At 38.7% G+C, this 16,863-nt stretch overlaps 1 protein-coding gene across 1 annotated transcript in view; it reads left to right on the top strand.

Annotated features, from left to right (window-relative positions):
- The window catches only part of LOC136883116 (probable cytochrome P450 301a1, mitochondrial), a 78,593-nt gene extending 62,282 nt beyond the window's left edge, over positions 1-16,311 (top strand). The window contains exons 10-11 of the mRNA XM_068229599.1: positions 906-1,103; positions 16,198-16,311. Coding sequence (XP_068085700.1) covers positions 906-1,103; positions 16,198-16,311 — 312 coding nt within the window. The remainder of the gene's footprint in view (positions 1-905; positions 1,104-16,197) is intronic.
- The last annotated feature ends 552 nt before the right edge of the window (positions 16,312-16,863 follow it).

Genomic DNA, 16,863 nt, shown 5'->3' with positions numbered 1-16,863 from the left:
TGCATTCTTACCTCCTAAAGAGGATAAGCTCTTCATTTTGACATACTGCTAGATTTATAGATGGGCTCTGTCCTCATCAGTCTCTGTTCTCTTATCTGTGCAGCTCACACTGACCTATCACATTTACTTTTTGTGTTCATTCCTATTCTTCTCCACCTAGGTAATAATAAAAATTGACAATAGTGTTGACTGTCTAGTGGGGGCAGTAGGATAACGGTATCACCTGCCTTTAATAAGAGGTGACTAAAAGGGTTCCAGGGGATTTTAACTTGGGAGCATGGATCTATGGGGTCTGTAACTGAGACTTACTTGTGCCAGGCTATTCACTTTCATCTATCCTATCTGATCTCCCTTGGTCAACTCTTGTTCTTTTGTAACCCTAACTGTATTAGGTGTCGAGGCCTAGGGAGTCTTTCATTTTCACACCCTTCAAGGGCCTTATTTTTCTTTGGCAAATACCTTCATTTTTTCAAGTGTTGGACCCCTCCTACCTTTTCCTTGTGTTAATAGAGGATGGTTGCCCAGTTGTACTTCCTCTTAAAACAATAATCACCGCCACCACCTATCAAGTACTATTCTGTGGAAGGAAGCCATCAGACAGCAGACCATGGCATCAAATTTAGCATTATATTTATCTATTTTCGTTCTTAAATGTGTATTGATGTTGAGATGAATGAATTCTAATTTATATTTTAGCTCAATAGAATAGAGTGTTACTTTAACACTCAATATAATATGTATACTGTATGTGATAACTCATGTGCTATGATTGCTATTAGAGATTTATTTTGATAATAATGTCAATAATATAACCACCTGCATTTATTTTGATGTTGTAGCTAATCAACTATAATTGTTCCATCTTCATGTTTGCTCATCCCAAACTTTTCTCTGTTCAATTACAGACATACATGCTCCTGGCTAGCCATGTATCATCATTAAGGGAAGAGAACTTTGAGGATGCTTATAAATTCAAGCCACAGCGCTGGCTCACAGATGATCAGGACATCCACCCGTTTGCTGCAATTCCATTTGGACATGGTCCCCGTTCCTGCGTGGGGCGTAGTTTAGCAGAGCTGCAGCTGTGGATGCTCACAGCAAAGGTAAAATAAATGAAAGGCAAAGAAGTTTGAACCATGAAAATTGGGTCATCCCAGCAACTCTTGAATACAATGTACATTAACCCTGGAGTTGTCGGGCAGCATCTGAGAGACACTACACAAGATTATTTCTGTCATTGCAAGGAAACTACCAAGGTCACTGATAGGAAATACCATCTACCTTACAAGTAACTATTCACAACCAACATAACAAAGAATCAGCATGCCAGTGTTAGTCTAACCATTGCCTATGAGATATACACGGCCGGAACATAGCTACTAATATATGGCTGAAAAGATGACCCGATCCTGTTCACGGTTTGGCCGCTAGATGTCAGGTTTCTGTGTGTCTGTGCTTAGCCTACAAGGAATACAAAGCCTGCCCAATAGCCACTCATAGCTGTCCACCATGTGGATGCTATATTTGCCGCTAGAGGCGCTGCAATTCAACCTCACATGAACACGTCGGTTGGCGGTATTTCTACATATTGTATGCTTACTGGTGACGAAAGTTGAATGTTAATACCGATAGAAATAATGAAACTCAATAATGATTTTGTTTGTCCGAATCCTTGGCTGAATGGTCAGCGTTGAGGCCTTCGGTTCAGAAGGTCCCAGATTCGATTGCCGGCCGGATGGGTGATTATAATCACGTCTAATTAATTCTTCTGGCTCGGGGACTGGTGTTTGTGTTTGTTGATATAGTGATTACTAGACCTCGGATTTTTAGGTGCTAAAATGTTATTTTAACTGCCTAAAACAGACTCTCAAACAGGCTCTAGAGTATTTTTAGGTAGCTGCAGTTTTATGTATCTTAATATGCATTATTTAAAACACCGTGTTGATTTTGTTAAAGTGATAATAATTCATTATGGGGAAATATAAAACAAGTTTCACTCACCTCTTGCTGCAAACGTCGCAGAAAATTTTACCATCCAATGTGAAACGAGTAAGCTCTTGTAAATTGAGGATGAATTGGAACCTGACACCTTCTGCTTAATTCACACACTGGCCAAATGGGAAAAGGATATGGTTAAAATACGTCAATCATATTACGCTGGTGAACTGCTGCGTTCTGTTTTGTAAACAAGGCTCTAGAAATAAAGTTCCTGGAACTAGTTTCCATGAATTCCCTTGCTAAGAGCCAACTAGGGAATTATGGATTAAAGCAATAAACAGACCAGGTATGATACAGTAAATAGGCAGACCATGAGACAGCAAAAATTAGGTTACTTATTATTATTGCTCCTATTCTGATGATAATAATTTCCTTATTCTGTTGTGTAGCTGGTACCAAGAATAAGTTATGGAACCTTAGTGACAGCTCCGTCAAGTGCTGCAATGGCATATATTGGAGGGTATTTGGTAAGAGTTGTCGAAGACTGCATGCCATGTCAAGAGTGTGTTGATAAAATTAGTAGTATCCAGAGTCCATCTCCACTAACGTCATTAATAAAAATCAAAGACAGAAGTGGTCTCAGGTATCCAAAGCCAAGTTTTGTTTCACTGCTGATGAAACTGGGGCAAATAACGGACGAAATGTTATCGGTAACGCTGGGCAGTCCAAAAACAGCACAAACATTAACCGAAATACTGTTGCCACGTGTTGCTAAAAATCCTATTCTACAGTGTGGGAAAAGTGATCATCCTGAGGAACAAAGCAGAATAATACTGCAGAAGTTTCTGCACCTCTCTGATATTTGACAGATGAGTATCGCTGAGAATACTTCTCGACAAGAAAAACAATTTATGAGAAGAAAATATCAAGGAAAATAGTTAAAGTCGTTCCTTTTCACTGAAAATCTATGGTGCGGTAGTAAAATATCTAGTGCAGACCATATATGCTTTTAAATGCCAGACATAAATTTCTACAGTTATCTGTGTTATCTGAAATGAAAATCCACAGCTGAATTGAACTCTTAGGGGTAAAAGGTGAACATTAATTATTTTCTACTTCATTCTGCTCAGTAATGTATATAATATACAGGAAAGTATAGTATATAGGTCAATTTGTGCTGGTTTTAACTCCCGTTACCAATGCTACTGAGTGCTGATGTGAGGTGGTATACTAGCGCTGCAGCGGTAAAGATGCGCACTGCCAGGCGGACACTGTTTCTGAAGAGAACACTGCGAGTGAGCAGGCTTTGTATTCCTTGTAGGCTAAGGTCTGTGATGGTCTGTGAAGATGAGAAGATGGTGCGCTGTTGTGTACCTCAGTGTACTTCAGATATCGGTAAAAAACAAGAAAATGTGACCTTCCATAATTTCCCTTTGGAGAGCAGTTTAAGAGAGAAATTCAGGCAAGCTATTTCGAGACAAGGTGGTATAAAGTTGGATCCCTTTAGATACCTAACAAACCTTCCCGAGTGTGTAGCCTGCATTTAAATACATCAAATTTCAGTGTAAGCACATCAATCAAATGAATTCTTCCCAACAAAGTTCATTCTGTCTTTAGTGTGTATCCTATTCACAAACCCAGTGTCAAATGCAGACAGAATCCAGCTCCCAAAAATGATGAATTACCAACAAAATTTAGTAAAATTTCTTATTCAGATAATGATGAACATGTCATATCTTCAGCAAATAACTGTTCTATGTCAGCCACAAAAGAAAAAGCAGTACAAGTCTTGTTTCTGTGGCAAAGAAAGGCTAGAAGTAGCTCAGTTAAATCTAAATATATATTGATGAGAAAATCAAATATCAGATTAAGATTAATGTTATTAGTTTTATGTCCCACTCATTACTTTTACGGTTTTCAGAGATGCTGGAATTTAGTCCCGGAGGAGTTCTTTTAAGTGCCAGTAAATCTGACGACATGAGGCTGACTTATTTGAGCACCTCAAGTACCACCGGACTGAGCCAGGATTGAAACTACCAAGTCGGGGTCAGAAGGCCAGCACCTCAACTGTCTTGAGGCACTCAGCCTGGCTATCAGATTAAGAAAAATAATCTTTAAATTGAAAAGTACAATACAGGTAATGAAATCAGAAAAAAAGGTATCTGAACTTCACGAAAAAGTAAACCAAATTGAAACGAATGGTAAAAATGGTCATTTTAGGAGCTTGTCTCCCTGGTAATTATAGTTGGCTATTTGGTAAGAGTGGCTGAGGAGCATACACACTGTGACACCTGCCTGCAAGGACTATCATCGGCCACCAGTGATAGTTCTCTAACGCACCGAATTAGAATGCAGTATCCATCAGAAACATTTTGTATTTAATAAGAAACATTTTAAAATTCACATGATCTGCTTTGCGTTACTTGGGAAAAACAAACCTGGTAAAGAAGCTAAATGTCTATGTTGTGCCCAAGTTCCTACAATGCTTTCACTGTGTTGGTTGTTGTGACCAGGAAAGACTAGGTAAAATAAACAAGGTTTCCAAAACAGATTCTGGACAATCACACCAAGGAAATTTCCAATCAGGGCGATGCCTTCAAGAATTTCAGAATTGAAAACCCCTGAACTGCTAATGCTGCTGACGTATTTGTCTTAATTTATCACAAAGTTTTCATCAATTACTTATTTCGTTTTAGTATAGTGTAAAAAATACGTTATTGAAAATAAGTGTTACAATTGTTCTTGGCCTATTTGTTATCTCATATCTATTTGGTGACTTCTGAAGTTTCTAGTTTTAATGAACATTTATAGTTTTTCATATTCAAATGTGTGGCAATGAGCGGGCGAGACAGCTCAGTAAAGAGAACTCTAGTGGCGGTAGTCAGAAGTATCTTGAGGCTGAGTTTAGTGTGCTGTATTTCCCGACCTTTAATATCTCATAGGCAATGGTCTAACTCGGGGGTGGTGATCTATTGTTACACAAGTGTCAATGGCCTCTGATAGACACCACACGAATTTCACCACTACAAATTAAGTTCCCATTTTGGAGTATTACCTACAATATTATTGCAGCAATTATTCTTCAGAATGTCTCAGATTGCATAGTTTTTGCAAAATAGTATATTTCTCATATTTTAATGCTAAAAATGAATGGAAAATAGAGGAGATATAACCTTGATTGCTGATGATGATGATGAAGAGGGTGAATTGCGCAATGATGAGGAGGAGGATATTCTAGAAACCAGAAGCGAAAGTGTTGACACTGAACAAGATGCAGACAGTAGCGATGAAATGGGAGAAAATGACAGTGATAATTTCCTAGGGTAAAATGGATTTTCTAAGTGCCGTAAAGCTAATCCTCCTAGAAATATTCAAACGCAGCAATGAATTTTGTCACGCATTTATCTGGTGTGAAAGGGATTACGAAGCTTGCTAAAACTCCTAAAGAATGCTGGGAACTATTCTTTGATAATCTACTATAGTGGAGTGAACAAATGGGAAAATTGAAGAGGTTCAAACAAACTACAGCAGAGATAGGGCCACTCGATCTACCGATATATGTGAAAAAAAGGTCTTAATTGGCATACCATACTTAGGTTCTGAAAGGGAGGATAACCACACAAATGCAAAGGAAATTTGGGCTAGCAATACGATGGGTGTAGAACAATGCTACCTGGTTGTGTCAGAGAGACGTTTTAGGTTCCTGCTCTAATGCCTTGTTGCTTTTATATCAATAAATTAGATTCACTAATTTACATTCATCCTTTCAAAACCTGCTGAAATTAATGTCAATTTTTATTCGAAACTTGGAGTAGCATAACTGCCTCACAACCAAAGTAGTGTTTCTCAGGTGCCACGTGACCTTCTATAACACAGAATTGTGTGGGACCACTGCAGGGTTAAGAAAAATATAAAGATGCTTAATGACGTGAACTTGAAATTTTTTTGCTAGTGGCTTCACGTCGCACCAACACAGATAGGTCTTATGGTGACGATGGGATAGGAAAGGCCTAGGAGTTGGAATGAAGCGGCCGTGGCCTTAATTAAGATACAGCCCCAGCATTTGCCTAGTGTGAAAATGGGAAACCACGGAAAATGCTCTTTAAGGCTGCCAACAGGGGGTTCGAATGTACTATATCCCGGATGCAAGCTCACAGCCGTGCGCTCCTAACCGCATGGCCAACTCGCCCGGTCAACTTGAAATTATTGACATCACTGGTAGCTAGTGAGCCTCACCTGAAGGGAGCTGTACTTCTTAGGGAGCAACCCCCTGTGGATGGGGGCGGTAGAATAACACCCACAGTGCCTGTCGTAAGAGGCGACTAAAAGGGGCCCCAGGGGCTCTGAACTTTGGAGCGTGGGTTGGTGACCATGGGGCCGGTAGCTGAGTCCTGGCATTGCTTCCACTTACTTGTGCCAGGCTCCTCACTTTCATCTATCCTATCCGACCTCACCTGGTCAACTCTTGTTCTTTTCCAACCCCGACGCTATTAGGTTTGTGAGGGCTAGGGTGTCTTTCATTTTCATGCCCTTCGTGGCCCTTGTCTTTCTTTGGTCGATACCTTCATTTTTCAAAGTGTCAGATCTCTTCCATTTTTTCCTCTGATTAGTGTTATATAGAGGATGGTTGCCTAGTTGTACTTCCTCTTAAAACAATAATCACCACCATCACCACTCTTAGGGAGCATTATGCAACCTAGTTGATTGTTTAAGAACTAAGTTCAGCAGTGTTAACTCTTTGTAAAACAACATTCTCAGCATGATGAAACTCACTGAAGAATACTGAATCGGCACCGTTGGTGTACCACTGACTTTGGCCCAGCTCGCGATGGTTGCATCATATGATACTGCATCAAGCAGTATAAATTCATCTCACCTCATCTCTGATCCCATATCAAGAAGAGGACCAAGGGGGTGGAAATTCATTTCCACTTGATAGAGTATGGTAAGTTCAGGAGTATAGTGTCATTGCCCAGCATGCTGAACTTGGAAAATACCCTGCTAGAGAATTGAGAGGTGTTCCACTGAAAGCTCCTTGTAGCCTCCCTTGCTATTCTGTTTCATTGACACTGCCGAGAGAGAAGGAGCAGTACATTTTAAGCCATCCCTTTTTCTCCTCCTGATTGTAAATATCTCATTCATTTCTGAGTACCAGTACTTTCAGTCCATGATTGTCTTTTGAGCAGAGTCATTAGATTTGTATTTATAAGTACAGCATCATCATCATCATCACACACTAAAGGCTAAGCCTTGTCGCTGCAACCATTCTTCTCTCAATCCTGACATTCTCTTCACTTCTTGTAGTTTCTACATTCCATCAAGTTTCTGACATCCTCGAAATATATCTTCCTTTCTTAGTATTTTTCTTTCAAAGACATTCTAGGAAGTAATTATGTCTCAGAATATGACTGCAAGTTTTATCTTCCTTTTTCCCTAATCCTTTATCAGTCTCCATCTCATTGATTTCCTTTAGAACATCGGGATTCGTTTTTGTTTTCTTTTCACTCCAGTATGCTCTTGTCATTTTCCTCCAAATCTACATTTCAGTTGCTTTCAGTGAATCTCTTTCCTTTCTTCCTATAATCCAGCTCTCACAACCATAAAGTAGTACACTCCAGACAAAGGATTTTACAGGAGCCTTTCTTGTTTCTAAACCTTTGTGGGTATTTGTTAAAAGAGTTCTTTTATTTTGAAAGGCTTGTTTAGCAAGAGCTATTCTTCTTTTGATTTCCCTAGTGCAGTATATTATGATCTATTATGCAGTGAAGGTCAAAGAAAGAACAGTTTCACATTTAATTAGTGTCTTGTTATAAGTGACAGTTTACAGATACTATGTGTAAGAGGAGACTGGGATTCTTTGGACATATCATGAGGATGCAGGATTTGAGACTTCTGAAACAACTAGTACAACACAATCTCATCTCAAAAAAATACCACAACAAGATGTAAATGGATGAAAGAAGTAAGAGAGGATCTGAAGGAAATAGGCCTCACAACAGAAGACACCACAAATAAGATGAAATTGAATGCAAAACTGAAGAATACAAACCTCTGCTTTACTCTTATATCAAAACAAACCAACACCACGTGCATTTTCAACTAAGGAAAGGGCACGAAGATCGGAGCATCTTGAAGAAGTACTGGGAGGACCGCAAAGCCTGAACAATCCCTTCAAAGATACCTGAATGATGGACTGACTAAAGTGATCCTATGCGGTCATAAAAGAATAATAAGAAGTGACAGTGTAATAAAATATGTCCATGTGGAGTGTATCTGCAAAATTATATAGTAAGTAGTGTATTACAGTAACACACTTGGTAAAGAGTAATTTCAAGCAACATCGAAACTACTTTAAGTCATATATAGAAAGACAGGAACAATGAAATGAATACATAGTAGGAATAACACAATGACAGGTCACTGTGGGGAGAGAGAGAAATAGAAATAAAACACAAAAAGACAAGGACAATCTCCACGTCTTCATACACTGCCATCTACAGATAGTTTGGCTCTCTCCTCATCAATCCCAATTCCTCTCAGTCCCCGATGTGCTCGTTTTTGCTTCCTAGCTTCAACATTCACTGTGAGTGGCCGCCTTGTCAGGTCTTTGGTCTTGATGTGGGAAACGTGGGATAAGAAGAAAACCTACCAATTCCGTTCCTTTCCTCCTTTTGTGTTTGTCCTGTGTTCCTGTTCTGTTGCCATCTGTAATCATCTTTATCCTTTTGTATTTTCCTTTTCCATTGTTTATCTGGCTTGATGAAACTACTTCAAATTGTTCTTTATTTACAAGGATCCAATTGGTAGGGGATTGGTTGCAGAATCCTTGCTTCCAAATGAGCTTCACCTGTCATTCAGCCCATAGGTCACTACTGGTGTTTAGGCAGTGGAAGGAAATGTGATGGATATCAAACCAATATGTTAACTCTGGTCATAAAAGTACTCCATGCAAGTTTCATATGAAGTGTCCCTTGCCAAGAGGCAACAGTTGCAGACATCATCAGTAATGGACCACAAATTCCAATTTCAGATTGAACGCTAGGCAGGGAGCTGAATTTTGTTCACATCTCAACTAGAATATCCAACAAGAACCCAATTCCAACATAACTACACAAAACACTATGACTTTAGTGGGCTAACTGGCCAAGAGAGGACTGGAAACAGGTCATCTTCGATAATGAATCCTGTTTCTGCCTTTTTGGTAATGATGTCATTCATGATGTCGAACACATCTTTTTGTGTTCTTGGGGATCTTCACATACATTGATATGGGCCCTCTTTTCATATATAAAATTCACTTCTAAGGCTACATATTTCTTCTCAATTAACAATAGCTGCCTTTGTTCATTATCTCACTCATAATCTAGCTTTTGACAGATCCATTATTTTTTAGGATGATAGTATTGTTGTGTGGACCAGAACCAAACTGTCACCCGAAATCTTACTTTAATACTCGCCTCATGCTTGAGCATTGCTATTTGTAACGACGGCTATCACCAGTTGAAATATTATTAATGCTGGACAATTCTCCCTATATACAACAAAATGATCTTGTAACAAAAGCAGGTGGAAAATACAGCGAGGACTGGACTACAATTTGTAGTGAATCCGATGACATGAAATGATTACAGTCCAGCCGCTGGCTGTCCGGCCCTGACAGATTGTGATGAAAAGAAAAAATAAGAGTAGAGAAGAGTATTGCCAACCTGCGGCGATTTGAAACTATAACCTTGAAAACACTATTATGAATTTACAATGTGCCGTATGATTTTAATATAAAATCACTGAAACCTACACCCCTCGTCAATTTGATATTATTGTTTTAATTAAAGTTATTTTACCACAAAGAATACTAAGAGTTCTGCTAGTGGTAGAATAATCGTCACGATTTGCAATGCCTGACATTACTGGCGCACCAGATTTAAGATTTAACAGCAAGCACCAGTCACCATTCATGTCGCCATGCCTCTCTTGTACTGCTAGTGTGGTGATGCCACTCTTTGAAGAGAAACACGTGTGGCCTCAGTTGCTTGCTAGCCTGCATGAAGTGCATGCATTCACTGTGTGTATAAGCTGTTTGTTTTTGTTATTGTGACATGGCCAGCGGATCATCGGAAATGACTAAGGAAAAAATCAGTTGTTGTAAGAGCCAAAGCCGTGAATTTATATAATATTTTGAGAAAGAGTGTGATAACGGTGGGCCTCTTCTTCCTGTTACAAGTGGTGGATCGAGTTTGTGATGCTTTAAAAGTAGGTAGGACAATTGTGAAAAGTGTTACAAAAGAAAAGTGGCCAGTGGATCTTAATACACCCTCTGAAGTGCTGAGTACTCCTGAAAAACGAAGACCAAGACAGTGTCCTAAGACATCACTAGATGCATTTGAAAAGGATGCGATAAGGCAACATATTTATAGTTATTACAAGAGGAGGGTATTTCCCACGCATGATAAATTACTTGACTCTTTGAAAGAATCTTGCTTATTCAGTGGAAGAAGACCAGTTTAAGTAAAATACTGAGAGAACTTGGCTTTTGTTGGAAGAAATTTTCAGGGAAATTAGCTGCGATGGAGAGAAGTGAAATTGTACCATGGCGAGGTAGATTTTTGAGGGAAATTCTGAAGATTAGTCCTGATAGAGTGGTGTAGTTAGATGAAACGTGGGTAAATGCTGGACATTGTAAAACAGTGGCCTAGTCAGATGAAACTGTAGCAGGGACTTTCAAACCACCTATTGGGAAGGAAAGTAGGCTTATTTTGCTTCATGCAGGTGGCGTTAATGGATTTTTTTTTTCCGGGAGCTATGCTTCTTTTCAGATCAAAGAGCACTCATGATTATCACGAAGAAATGAATGGGATTACTTTCACAAAGTGGTTTAAAAATTCTTTGCTACCAAACATAAGTCCCGATTCCGTAATTGTTATGGACAATGCCCCCTATCACTTTGTGCAACTAAACAAAGCACCGACAATGAAAGACAGAAATATATAATTCTTCAGTGGTTGGTGGGAAATAATGTACCGGGGATATCTGCAGAATTGACAAAGGCGGAGCCGCTACAAAGTGTAAAACTCCATAAGCCTAGATTTTGCACCTACGAAGTAGACTCCACCACTACGGCTCAGGGTCATAGGGTAATTAGGCTTCCTCCTTACCACTGCCACTTTAATCCAATTGAGTTAATTTGGGCACAAGTTAAAGGATATTTTGCCAAAAATAACCAATCTTTCCACCTCACTGATGTTGAACGCTTAGTGCACGAGGTAGTCAAACTTGTTACAGCGGATAAGTGGAAAAGTGTTGTGAGTCACACCTGGGAAGATCTATACAAGATCTATACAAGGCAAAAGAAGCTGATAAAATTGTTGAATGTCGAGTGGAAGAACTTATTATTTCCCTGGATGAGGATGATAGCAGTGACATTAGTGACAAGGACGAAGACACCGATATTTTCGGAGAGTGTGGCGTATTCCCTTTGGATTAGTCCCTGTGAGTAGGCTACATAATTTGTTTCATTTCATTACAATATTTTATTATTGTGGCACTACTATTCTATGAGCATATTGAGGTTTTATTATAACAGCGACATTTTTATTACCACGTTGATAGTATTTTCAGGGTTTTATTTTTTATTCTGACTTATTAAAATGACGGTGATACTATTCGCACAGTTCGGTTTTAATGTTGTTATTTTATATTACGTCTATAGCCTACTGTTTCGTGAGTTACGGTTATTCTATTCTCTGAATTAGCTTAATTTTGACTGCAATGTTTTGTTATTATCTTTACGCTGTTCTTGGAATATGCATAACTTTGACTGGAGTGTTTTGTTATTACATTTACTCAGTTCTTGGAGTGCAGTTAATTTTAATTGGAACGTTTTATTATTATGATTGCACTAGTGTTGGTTTTCAATATATTAGAAGTAATTTTCGCACATTTCTGTACGCATTTCGATCGCATTAACACAGAATCTGATCTACGTATACGTGAAATATTTTAGATGTGAGTTTATATCGTATAGTTCAAAATCGGCAACACTGTCTGAGAAATGTCAGAGTCGGACAGCCAGTGGCTCGACTGTACACACTGATATGACGCCGTTCACTAGTTTTGTGCATAAACACAAGTTTCATAATCTTAGCATTGACACATGGTATTCTGGGATGAATCCATACACTTTGATGCCATACCTTTTACATGTATTCACTGATTCTATAGCTTGTTTAAATTATACTTTCACTTCGAACAAGCACATGCTGCTTATACAGGGTCTTTATTTATGCTTGGAAGGGAGTTTATCGCTCGAACTTGGCTGCCGATGACAAGTCGCTGCCGGCCGCTGGCGCGCACGGTTTCTGGCACTCTGCAGTTGTTGAGAGCTGAACTCCAAGGTAGTAGGGTGTTCAATGAAGCTACTGCGTACTGTATGTCGTATTGTATAGTGTTTTTTTGTGATTGTGTACAGTGATATAATGTGTGTGAAATATTCGTTACTTGAACGTGTATATCTGCATAATACTTACATTAAGTGCAGGAAATCGTACGCTAGGACAAGACAAAAGTTTTGAGAGAAATTTCCAGGGAGACCCATTCCTGTCAGTCGGACAATAAAACAAGTGGCCAAGAGATTCAAACCTACAGGTTCAGTAAACAATAAAAATAGACGTAAAGGTCGTTATCTCCTTACTGAAGCATGTTTGGTACGAGGATCATAAGTAAAAATCTGTGGCCTCCTCGTAGCCCAGATTTAACGGCATGTGATTTTTATTTGTGGGGAATGTTAAAAAATGTAGTTTATGGGAACAACCCTCACACACTAGATGAACTTAAAGACAATATAAGAGTTGCAATTGCATCCATCAGTGCTGAAGAACTTGGTAGAGTAACCGAAAACTTCATTAGGAGATGCCGATTATTTGGGCAGCGCATGGGGAACATTTTCAGCATAAACTGCAAAAATGGCGAGTAAAATGCATGATAAATGCATGATAATGATTTTTGAGCATAAACTGTAAGCATGGTGAGTAAAATGCATGATAATGATTTTGAGCACTGTATTCTGCTGTACATACGCACGCGCGGTAGCCGGCAACTGAACCGTCACTGGCGGCCAAGGTCGAGTGAGAAAGTCCCTTCCAAGCATAAATAAAGACCCTGTATATGCTTTGGAACTGGGCCATAGATTATAGAGCACTGTTACCCCTTCCCACTTAATTATGGCTATCCATAGGTAAAATATTGTCTATCTAGGTAAGCCTGTTGTAGGAAGTCTGAGTCTGAAATAAATCACATGATCTCCAACAACAAGATATGCTATTAAATACTGTATAATATTAAAATATCAATATATTTTTAAAAATGGTCCACCTATTCAATATAGTATATTATTTCTAATAATTAGGACTTATACTTTATTATTAACATCATAATTGGGACATGTTCCTCCCATATATTGGGCACCATCAGCCAATAACTCACACCTCAAAATCATGACTAATCAGGACCCTGATTATGTTTTAATGACCTGAATTTATTTTCAATCCATATTCATTTGTTTTTCTGAGTATGGTATTACATTTTACTAGGGCTGTTTACCACGGTCGTATTGCATCAGCTGTTCTCACAGGCATAGTGTGCTGGTAACAGAGGAAAGATGATGTTCATTTGTTTTGCAAAACTTCAATTTAGAAGTAAGACTGTGCAGAGTTTTTTTATAAGTACAGAGTAAGAACCAGTAATGTTAAGAGCACCAGAATGAGAAGAGAACACTGGAACAAGAATTGTCTACTGGACCAAGTCATCAGACGTACATATAGCCCTCTTCTCCCTATTCCTACTCATCCTGCCTGATCCTACTTGTCTTGTGCTTGTCCAGTCAGGAATGAGAGATTTGCCGTACTTAGTCTCCAGTGCAACTGTTCCACTTGGCACCCCTTAAACTACTTGCATAACTTTTGGTTCCATCGCTACCATGCTGTTGTTATCCTTCTGGTCATGTTGTTGATACATACATAAGTAAGAAACTTTCCTGGTTTTTACCAGTTCTGTAAATAGCTCTATTATCTGTTATGTTGGGTCTAAGTTGTTTGTAATATTCTCTGGAATTATTTCACAGGAAATCCTGTCCTATTTTGTCTTGGTTGTTTATGTTGTTCACGTCTTATTCACGTGAGGGTATTTGTTGCAAGTTTCCTCTGTGCAATATATGCTTCAAAATTTTCAGGTATTGAATTTGAGTGTGTTAAAGGAAAGTGTTTTTTTCTCTTGCTGTTGATAGTGATTTGTCCATTGGATGAAGACGTTAAACCTTGAGCAGACCCCTTGGTGCTATTTGACAGGAGTGGGCTATGTGCTGGCACTGGGTTTCACCCTCTTCCTTCCTACTATCATATATCACATCATTAATTTCATCTCATTAACTCTTCTGATGAGGTTTACTTCAACAATCTGACTTAAATATGAATTTTTACCTGATACAGTGAAAAATACCTAAGCCTGCCTGGTGGTTATGATCATTAGGGCATTGAAATCTAAACGGTTTGACACCGTGGTTAGCTGGTTATTATTATTTATTGGTGACAAAAGGTCCCTTGAGCCTCTGGCTCGTGATAGGGACAATACAGTACATACTTTTTTTTAAGGCGACACAGTAATTACATTTCATATACAATAGCTTTTTCTATAAAGTGACAAGGACATTTTTGGATAACCCATTGGTCGAAAAAAATTTCACCATCAGAATGTTGGCCGGCAGGGCAGAGGAGGTGGTGGTACACAATTTCTTATCACTAGATTGCGTACAAAAGCCTGGATTAAGTTCCAAACCTCTCTGCAGTGCTCATATGGAGTGAGGGCATATGACGCTGTTGATAGTTATTCGTCAGATGGAGACGTTATGCCTTGAACAGACCCCTTGGTGCTATTCGACAGGAAGTGGGCTATGTGCCAGCATCAAGTTTAAATTTCTCCCTTCCTACTATCATATATTGTATCATTCATTTCATCTCATTAACTCCTCTGGTGAGGTTAACATCAGGAAGGGCATCCAGTCCTAAAAACCCTCCATGACAGATTCATCTCACCTCATACCTGATCCTGTAGAGAAATGGGGCAAGGGTTGGAAAACAAGCAAACAAACAAACAGACAGTAAAAAATACCTCCCTCTCTCATTGCAAGCCCATCCAGTTTAGAAGCCATATATGTTATCGCTCTCCAGTGATGTAGATTTCCCAAAATAAAGATGAGTGTTGTAGGAGATTACTTTATTTTGCAGTTTTTGAAGTGGATAGTGAACCTTTTGATGTTTTAAAAAAATAATGCTGTTTATTCGAGGCGTCGACCTAAGAAGATCTTTTGCCCCGACTTTGCACCATATGTTGTGAACCTGCATGTATTTTGAAATGGCGGAAGTGTAGAGTGTTGAATGTGAGGAAAGGAATATTAAGAACATCAGAAACACCCAGTCCCCAGGCCAGGGATATTAATCATTTACAATTAAAAACCCCTGACCCGGGCGGGAATCGAACCCGGGGCCGCCGGGTGACAGGCAGACGTGTTGCCCCTACACCGCGGGGCTGAACACCTTTTGATGTTAGAATATTCTCGTGTATTGAAATGTCTGCAATATTCAGATATGTTGATTACCCTACGAAAGTGCACAAAATCGACTAATAATACAAAATAAAAGTAAATGGATTTAAAACAAGAAATTAATATAACAAATTGCTGGAAATGACTAAATGATGTGGCAAAACTGAAAAAATGATGTAAAAGTAAAAAGTGGCAAAATAATGACAAAAAAAGGAATAAATACACATTCCTGTAATTAGGGAGGCAATGATTAGGATTCAAGTTAGTAATGTGTACGATTCACCAATTAAAAGATGACATCATCAAAATCCGGCCCCTGATGATCGGACACTAGTTTGGTAGTAACTCATGGCAAAATATCCAGTGACTCACCGTCATTGCCTTTGCTCTTTTCTTTGCGGGGGGTTATTGAAAACACTAATATTAAACTTTTAAAGAAAGCTGCTGGTCATTTTGGTTAAACAGTATTTCGGCATTAATGGAAATTTTACTTTAATCTGTCAACTGATAATCTAAAAGTATTAGTAAGTCTTTTGCACTCGATAAATCTTAATCCTTCTTGGGAGTTATGATGACATAAAAGGATTTTAGAATAACTGACTCACTTAACTGAATCCATGCTTTTGATCAACTATCAGTAACCCCTTTTGTTTTTGTTTATGTTCCAGCTTGTTCGTAACTTCCGAATTGAGTACCATTATGGAAGTATCAATGCCACAGCAAGGCTGATGGGAGTTCCAGATAGGCCACTGAGGTTCACATTTGTGGACCGGAAAAACTGAGTATCTTCAATAGTAGTTGTAAGTTTGTGTTCTAAGCTATTGTTACTTTTGTGTGTAGTGTTCTCACGAGTAATAAATAGGCTATGAGTGGTTTAAAAGTAATGTTATTTCTTTTACTCTTAAAGTGTTGAAGTGCTAGAAAGTGGTAAGTTATGAAAGTCTGAAAATAAATGGAATAGTTTCTTGCATATCATTTGTGTGCCCTGTACTGTCACTGCCTACAATGAATTTAACGTGTTAAAGGAAAATGTTCTTTTTCTTGCTGTAATTGAAGTGTAAGTAATTTTTCTACATACTAGCTGTAGTACCCATTGTTGACGGGAAAATCATATAGCATGTGCAAAGTTATCTTACTTCCCAGCTACTTTCTGCCAATATTCAGGCATGCTGCTTTACTCAGGACACAGCAGTAATCCCATCTATCAGAAATGAGTAGCAGAAGAGACAAATTACAACACAACAATGTTCAATATAATATTATTGTTGATCAGTTTCATGAGCTTTCGATATTGTAGGCCTTCACAATTTGTTTTCTTCTGACTCTGGGATATT

The sequence above is a fragment of the Anabrus simplex genome, chromosome 11 (genome assembly GCF_040414725.1).
Source record: "Anabrus simplex isolate iqAnaSimp1 chromosome 11, ASM4041472v1, whole genome shotgun sequence".
Taxonomy (NCBI): domain Eukaryota; kingdom Metazoa; phylum Arthropoda; class Insecta; order Orthoptera; family Tettigoniidae; genus Anabrus; species Anabrus simplex.
Note: the sequence above shows the minus strand (reverse complement) of the source record. Positions and strands in the feature narration are given on the sequence as shown.